Source organism: Poromitra crassiceps (assembly GCF_964638095.1).
Source record: "Poromitra crassiceps genome assembly, chromosome: 8".
In the NCBI taxonomy this organism is placed as follows: domain Eukaryota; kingdom Metazoa; phylum Chordata; class Actinopteri; order Beryciformes; family Melamphaidae; genus Poromitra; species Poromitra crassiceps.
The window spans coordinates 3,786,219-3,795,223 of record NC_139629.1 but is presented as its reverse complement, the minus strand read 5'-3'; the positions used below and the strand labels follow the sequence as shown (position 1 = coordinate 3,795,223).

The following is a 9,005-nucleotide window of genomic DNA, read 5'->3' as shown; positions in this document are numbered from 1 at the left end:
TTGAGCAGGGTGACCATTTGACTCAACTTCAAATGACTTTTCTTGCAGAATTCAGACCTGTTAAGAAGCTGCGCAGATTCGGCTCCAGGGTGTTGAGGGCCCTCTGTTGCTGCTTTCCCCAGGCTGAGTAGTGAGGAGGAGTGAGGACGACCAGGCTACGCTCATCGCCTTCAAAGAGATCACCGCCATGGCCGACCGCGTCAACCTACCTAGCAATATCATCGACAGAAGGTCTTCAAACAAGTTTACGAACAGAAGAGCCTGAAAGGGCGAGCCAACGACGCCATCGCATCTTCCTGCCTCTACATCGTGCCTGTAGACAAGAAGGGGTTCCAAGGACAGGCGCTGGAGACGAGCATGGACCGCATCACAGCAGATGGCATCATGTCCCACTTCTGCTCCAGATCCAGAGTGCTGCCACCTTCATCACCTGGAAGGCGGTGGAGCTGGACCTGGTGCGCGGCAGCCATCTCCATGGCCTCACAGGCCTCGTCTGAGAAGAAGACCCAGAAGGAGATGGGAGAAATAGCTGGTGTGGCGGAGGTGAACATTAGATAGTCGTACTGACTCATGTAGCCGCGCACCACAGACCTCTTCCCTCCAGACTCCAGATTTGACCAGGGCCGGCTCTAGGCACAGGCCATTTAGGCGCTCGCCTAGGGCGCCGCGGTCACCAGGGGGCGCTGCACTGGTTGGCTGCGTAATGGACGATATTACTGTCTTGCAGAGGCTAGACTGCTCATTTTTAAAGCTACAGTGAAGCTACTGGTGTCATATGAAACTAGAAGTCCTAATGCATCCAGTGGTCAAATGTCATGCTAGCTTGTCAGGAAGGAGGCTAAATAGTCCTCCAAAGTTATGCTAAATTTTGGCAAGGGAAAAACTGGCATGGCCATTTCAAAGGGGTCCCCCCCCCAATCAATTCTCGAGTTGTCAAAAATGGTTTCAATCTTGCACCAAATCTGTGTAACAAATGGTATCAACCCAAATATTGCTGCAAAAAATGTGACATGGCTGTCGACAAACTGCCCCAACTGTGAAGATGCTCTGCATACAGTGACCTCTGCTGTACTTATAGGATTATATTATTTTGTCTTTTTCTTTATTTCCCTCCTAACTTCAGCTTTTGTTGAGTCACTCTTGCAGGAATACAGAGGACACATTCCAATGCTTAAACATTTTACAGATTGCAGACTGTACTTACAGTATTTCATTTGAGTGTAGCCTATATACAGTAGGCTATATATCATGTATGTCCAAGTGAGAAAATGTAATTGGTGTTTGCAATTATTGCCTGCTAGACATTTCTGCCTGGTGTGCCTCCTACAGCGCCATAGGGTCAGCTGCAGGGTCATCAGCCGTTTTGTAGAAAAAATGGCCAGGTTATTTTGTTCTGTAACCTGTATACTGTATATATCATTTCTTATATTATTAGATTATATTCTCATTATTTCTGTATATATTATTTTTTTTGTAGAAAAATAATTGCCAGGTTATATTTTGTTCTGTATACATTGTGTATATATTATTTCTCATTATTATATTATATTCATATTATTTCTGTATATATTTTGTTCTGTATACACTGTATGTATATATCTTTTTTAACATAAAATGTTTGGGTTACTTAAAATATTTGTCTCTAATTTGATCTTTGATAGACTTCAATATCTCTTGAAATGTAAGGGCTGATTAGGAGAAGACCTGCATCTTTACAAAGGCCTTATTGTCTTCTGCTAGATATTTATTTCATGTTTGACATAAAGAAGTGGTTCCTTCCATATATATATATATATATATATACGTCCCCAGCAAAAAGGGAAATAATACATTTTCACTTTAATTCCATTCATAACACAATGACAGAATGTATGACTATTTTGGTCATGGGTTTCATACACTTTCTGTAATAAAACATCTTAAAGCAAACATCTTATGAGATGGTGGACCCTGGGACAAACCCCTGGCGTAGTTGTATCCTTCTGTTAAACAGTTGAATGCCAGAACTGTTCTGCTTCATGGTTCTGCCTTTTGCCAGTTAATGGCTACATGACTTTGGAATGATGGCACACATGGACAAGAGACGAGAGAGGCACTAAGCTAAGACTCTGTGCACTTTGTTGTACATAGTTTCATCTCAGTTGTCAAATGATGTGAAACTGACAACACAATGAGGTGAATAAACACATACCTGCTTTTTGCCATTTTAGGAGTAGTTACACAGATATTGTGATGTATCTTAGATGAATTGTCTTGCAATGCATCGAGTATTGCAGAATAGCTGATACTCTGATTCCAACCCCTACTAGCAACATTCTACTAGCAACAACAGATGATGTCAAAGTGCACAGAAAGCATGAATGATAGAATTCCAATAGCACTTGTTTGACAGATGGTCAGTTTCAGAGATGTGTGAATGCAACTTTCACTTTGTCACAATATCATGCTTTACAGCGCAAAGTTCTTTATCAGCCATTTTACCACTGGTACTTGTCTTTGTGCCACAGGCATTGTGTGGCCCAGTTCACACTGCAGGTTCTGACTTGTAGACTACACAGGCATTGTGTGGCCCAGTTCACACTGCAGGTTCTGACTTGTAGACTAGAGATATTGTTTCATTTGATGGCTCTTGTTTTTGCTGTGGGTCTGGCTGCAGAACTGTCTCTGTGTGTCCATCCTCTCCTTTGGGATCCGGCCTTTCTGTCTCGCTCTCTATCAGAGTTATTTTTCTCAGCATATCTGAAACAGAAAATTTGACAAAATAAGGGCTTATTGGTAGTGCAGTGGTAGATTCCCTGACTACCAACACAAGGGTTGCAGGTTCGAGCCCCTGTGTTACCTCCTTGGTCGGGCATCCATACCAGCACAATTGGCCGTGTCTGTGGGTGGGAAGCTGGATCAAGGGTATGAGTCCTGGTCGGTGCACCAGTGCCTCCTCTGGTCGGTCAAGGTGCCCGCCTTGGGGGGAGGGGAACCGGGGGGAATAGCGTGATCTTCCCATGCGCTACATCCTGTACTGTAAGTGTAATGGTCTTTGAATTGGGCCTGGTCTTATGCAGTCTAGATGGGGAAAACAGTGAAGGTGACCCTTTCCCCCAAGTTTTCACAAATAGGATAACGGTTTTGAGGTCAATAAGAATAACATGCCACAGTAAAAACAATAGACTATGCACAACTTCTTTACTTCCTGAAATTAGTACAGCTTCTTTATTTCCTGTCCTACACTATTGGATGAACTGATTAATCAGGTGTGCCTGATCATTGTTGTGACTGCAGCACACCTGACATTAATCAGTTCATCCAATAGTGATGACAGGAAATAGACCAAATCACCGTGACGTCACCATGTAAACAAATTTACTTCCGGGTACCACTTGGGGAAGGCGGCAGGTTTAAATGTGCGTGTTGTCAAATAAATGCTGTCAAACCCTCTCGCTGTTTTCGGCCGACTACTTTCAATTTAAATGGTTAAACGGTTGGTAAACATGCTTGTCCGACGTATCTAGCCTTTCTTCTGTGTTTGTTTTATGTAGTGTTAGCTAGCTAATAACGTTTGTTTGTCTGTCAAACTCGCTGTTTTTTTGCAGACTCGTGAGAAGAGCCTGGTGACGCGAGGTTATTACAGACAGAGCTACTGACGCAAAGTTAATTTAATTTAGCTTCAAGTCTACTCTGGTCTGGTCCAACAGGTAAATTAGCTAGTCTGGTCTCCACTAACGTTAGTGAAAGTGTTGTTATGAATGATATTAAACAACAACACAACACGGACGAACCATTTTTGTCTTCTTTGTCTGTTTTTGTCTTCAACACGTCAGTTTGTGCCGTCCACCGCCATTATAATGTGTGGACCTCAGGGGTACCCGGAAGTAAATGTAAACATCCCGCTGATTTGGTCTATAAAGAAGCTGTACTAATTTCAGGAAGTAGTGGAGTAGTGCATGTAGCCCATTAAAGTAGTTTAGATTAGTAAAAACCTGCTTTTGTTGTCTGTATATATAGTACTCGATTATTACTTGGATTTTTTCCCGATTATTACTCGAAATCTCTCTCTCTTTCTCTTTCTATATATATATATATATATACACATATATATATATATATATACACACATGTAAAAATAATAAATATTATAAAAAATAATAATTAATATTAAATAGTTTACTATATATATATATATATATATATGGAAATATGGACATTTCTGTATTATATATATATATATATATATATATATATATATATATATATATATATATATATATATATATATATATATATATATAATACAGAAATGTCCATATTTCCATATATATACAAACTTTCCAGAGCTCATTGCCTATATCAAACAATACATTTCAACAACATATGAATAAACAACAACGTTGTTAAAACATACAACTAAACTTCAAGCTTTACAAGATATTCATATTTTTCTCTTTTTTCTGGTCATTATTACTAAAGTAATACTCAAGATTCAAGATTCAAGATTCAAGATTTTTATTGTCACTCCATGGTACAAGTATCACGTGTGAAATTCTTGTGCTGTGGACTCCGTTTACAACATAGTGCAAATAGTACAATTATAACAAATATAACAGGGCATATGGGTGCAAAAACAACAAGAGACACAACAAGCATAAGGCAGTATAGTGATAAGACAAGTCAGAGACAGTGGCATATTCACTGTACATAGGTGCACGTGTCGGGTGCATACTTTAGACGTGCTTAAACATTTTAAATTCTGCGTATTTGACATACAGGTGCAAATAACATATTCCTTATTAAACATACAATTAAACTCGGCATTTTAAATTCGGCGTATTTGACATACAGGTGCAAATAGCATATTCCTTATTAAACATACAATTAAACGTTAGACATAGGTAGTGGTAGCAGCTACAGTACGGTACAGTGCGGCTACTACACTATTTGTGTATGTTAAGGAGTCTCGTGGCCTGCGGGAAGAAACTGTTCCTCAAGCGATTTGTGCGTGCTTTCGGAACCCTGTATCTTCTCCCTGAGGGTAGCAGGGAGAACAGGCTGTTGTGGGGATGGTTTGTGTCTTTGATGATCTTCAGGGACCTCCTGAGGCACCGCTGTTTATACAGTTCATGCAGATCTGGCAACTCACATTCTGTTACGTGCTGTGCCGCGCGTCTCACTCTCCGTAGCGCCCTGCGGTCCATGGTGGTACAGTTCCCGTACCAGGTGGTGAAGCCGCCAGTCAGCAGGCTTTCAATGGTGCCTCTGTAGAAGTCCCTGAGGATTTCTTTCCTTAGCCCGAATTTCTTCAGGCGCTTGAGTCCGTGTATTCGCTGTTGGGCCTTTTTGACGACAGTGGCGGTGTGGCCGGCCCATGTCAGGTCCTGGTGGATATTGACTCCCAGGTACTTGAAGCTGTCCACCCTTTCCACCACTGTGCCGTTGATGGTGATTGGGGGGTGTGCGCCCCCCCCCCTCCTGTAGTCTACAATGATCTCCTTGGTCTTGGAGACGTTCAGAGAGAGGTGGTTGTCCTGGCACCATTGTTCCAGGGCCCCCACCTCCTCTCTGTAGGCCGTCTCGTCGCTCCCCGAGATCAGCCCCACGACTGCTGTGTCGTCTGCAAACTTCACGATGGTGTTAGAGGTTTGAGTCGCCACGCAGTCGTGGGTGTAGAGGTCATACCAGAAGGGGCTGGAGACGCACCCCTGGGGCGCTCCTATGCTGATGGTCAGTGGGGAGGAGGTGAGGTTGCCCACCCTCACCACCTGGCGGCGGTCTGTCAGGAAATCCAGGATCCAGTCGCACATTGCTGTGTTAAGTCCCAGGTCCTTACTCCACCCTGGCGGGGGTTTTTTTTATGGCCACGCCCATTTAGGAGACCGGAAGAGCACAATATCAGTGGGGCGTCTCGTCTGGGGGTGAATCTGGCCTTGCCTACATCGCACCAAAGCATACAATGTATTTTAATGTTATTTGACTTTCTGACCACCCGCCTCAGTGCTTATTATGAGACCAGAATAACAGATGCTGCCCTTGGCCACTGCTGCGTAGGCGGGCACAGGGCGTGGTTTTGGTGTAACCTATGTGGGATTCGAAAAAACGCCTCTATTACCTACTCTGGATAATGCCCTTCAGTCTTTGGCTCTAGCCTAGGCCAGTGGTTCTCAAACACATCAAGGACCCCTAAACTGACACAAATTAGACCCCCCCCACTTGATAAGATTTTGTCCCATGGTCTCCCATCTGATACGATTTGAGCTTTTGTGACAGCCCTCCCAGGCTCCCACTCTCCTGGCCCTGTCTTGCAGGAGCCTGTTGCGGTCGTTAAGCTGATTGGGTGCACCTGGGCCCGGTGCACTCATTGGGCGTTAAGAAGACTTTCAGACTATTCAGTCTCTCTCCCTCCTCACCGATGCACCTTTTGTTCTGTGTTTGTTTGTTTGTTTGTTTGTTTGTTTGTTTAATGTTGTTTGTGTTATCTAGTTATTTTCCCTTTTGTTTAATTAATAAATTATTGTGTTAACTTTTACTTTGGTGTATATCACTCATTTGTTAGCTACATATTAAAGCAGAATTATAACATGAGGGGAGTCTGCAAGATCAAAGTTCAAAACAACTCAAACTAAGGGAAAATAACTAGACAACACAAACTACATTAAACAAGGAGGAGGGAGAGACACAAAATGGTCTGAAGGTCTACTTCTCCCTGAGTGCACCGGGCCCATGGTGCACCTAATCAATTAAACTAGCGTGAGTTATGTTAAACAAACGTTAAAGGAACACTCCGCCCATTTTCAACCAGCTTTGTATCATTAGAACATCAGTAGTATATCAGAAAACTGTAAACGGTTTTGAAGTCTGTCATTTAATTTGACAGTTATTGAGTGTTAAAGTGTGGACCAGTGACATCACTGGTCCACACTAACTCAAATGAATAACTCATTCACTCAAATCAACTCTCAATAACTGTCAAACTAGATGAATGATGAATAGTTTGACAGTTGTTGAGAGTTGATTTGAGTTAATGAGTTATTAATTTGAGTTAGTGTGGACCAGTGATGTCACTGGTCCACACTTTAACACTCAATAACTGTCAAATTAAATGACAGACTTCAAAACCGTTTACAATTTTCTGATATACTACTGATGTTCTAATGATACAAAGCTGGTTGAAAATGGGCGGAGTGTTCCTTTAATATCTCAGAAAATATACACCACATCGCTTATAATTTGACATTCTGAGCGAGAGCAGGAACTAGGCTACCTCAAGAGTTTGATGTATAATATAGCTATGCATGTGGTGTTAAAGTTGTGTGAAATGTCGGAGTTTTTAAAATGTAAACAGGGTCAGCCGGCTAGAGTCAGACACTCAAGGCCCAAAGCTCAGGCTCCACAGGGTTCAGTTGCCGTTGCCACCCAGTAACGCGGTTTGTTTACCAACAGATATTTTGATGATGACCAAATAATATGCTCATATTGAATTGACAGGGTCTAAATTAATAGGAGCAAATAACAGAATTTACATTACAAATATACACATAATTGGATATACAATACATAGAAAAATAAATAGATCAACAATGCAAGACATTATGACAATCTTCTCCAGTCAGAAATAGCCTAAAGGCTGGCTCACACTACAGGATTTTCGGGCCGATTTATGCCCGATTCACCCCTCCCGAGAATCGGAGGAGAAATCTGGCCTGGCAGCTTGCCAAGCTTGGTCGGGCCCGACTTTCGGCACCGATTATCTTGTAGTGTGAGCTGTTTGCAGATCCAATCTTAACCCTCCCGATCTGCTCAAAGCCTCATCGGGGCCGTCCCGATCATATCAAACATGTTTGATATTTAGGACTGAAAATCTGCGCGAATACATCATTCTGCTGCTGCGGGAGACTCCCGTCATTATCGTTAACACGTTCAGTGCCAGCGACGCCATATGGCGTCATTAGAAATTTACCGTACAGTGCCAGCGACGCCAAATGGCGTCATAACTCCAAATTGTTTTTTTGACGGGGGGGGTGTCGATCTAAGCTTCTTACGTCGCCTCTAACAATATTGTAGCTATTGGAGGTCGATAACCTATTTTACAAACCCATTAGGTGGCGACAGCACTCTCCTGATCAGAGAAAAAGGAGCCAAACACACAGAAATAGTCACTGGGGAAAATGAGGAAATCGCATCGCATCCGTCCGTATGCATCGACGTGCCTCCATAAACGAGCACAACGCCAGCTGTGCCCCCAGCAGCAGCATCCGCTGTCACAACTGAGCACCTCCATGTACGCTGCAACAGCACATTCACATAATCAGCCTTATTATTCAGAACTGGAAGCATGCCAGCCCGTGACAAACACACGCGGAACCAAAAAGCTGAATGTCGCGCACCATTCACTGTGTGTGCGCAGCAAACTCAGCAGAGACTGAGAGCCACCAGACACATAAGACACACCCAGGAGGCGTGTGCAGTTGAGGGGGGGGGGGGGGAGCACGCAGAGCAGCAGAGCAGCATACACTTCACCCAGACAGACCCAGACATCAGAAAATTAGCTTCAGAGTCAGTGATGTGCTTGAAATGTTTAATTTCACAAAAGGCTCATTATCTCAGCTCGTAGAAAAAAAGGGATGTTTTTGCTTCAATCAAGCTATCTTCTCCGGCTCATAACTAAAGAACGGAAAATGGGATCAATAAACTTTTTTTTGCAGGTGATAGAAGAGAGTCTCATCGTTATTTGTGCGTGTTCAGTGTTTACATAGTAATTATTAAAAAAATTATATGACTGTTTTAAAATGCATTGCGGCCTATGTGGCACAGCAAGCAACCTTTTGCCCAAGGGCCGTGGCACTCAAAGTGTTAATTGACGCGGCTCTGATGCGCTGCACTGCAGGTATCAGATAGGCTACCAAATACCAACAGCACAGAACCATGAGTATTTGGGGGAAAATGTCACTAATTTATATCACAATGAATGACCAATGAATAAAAAGTTGTTATATCGTAGTTTTGAGCCCCTGCCAGTC

General features: G+C 42.8%; 1 protein-coding gene across 1 annotated transcript in view; it reads left to right on the top strand.

The window, feature by feature from the left end:
* Positions 1 to 357: 357 nt before the first annotated feature.
* The window catches only part of fmnl2a (formin-like 2a), a gene marked incomplete at its 5' end in the record, with an annotated part of 67,626 nt that continues 58,978 nt past the window's right edge, over positions 358 to 9,005 (top strand). Inside the window, one exon of the mRNA XM_083642240.1 lies at positions 358 to 543. Coding sequence (XP_083498366.1) covers positions 358 to 543 — 186 coding nt within the window. The remainder of the gene's footprint in view (positions 544 to 9,005) is intronic.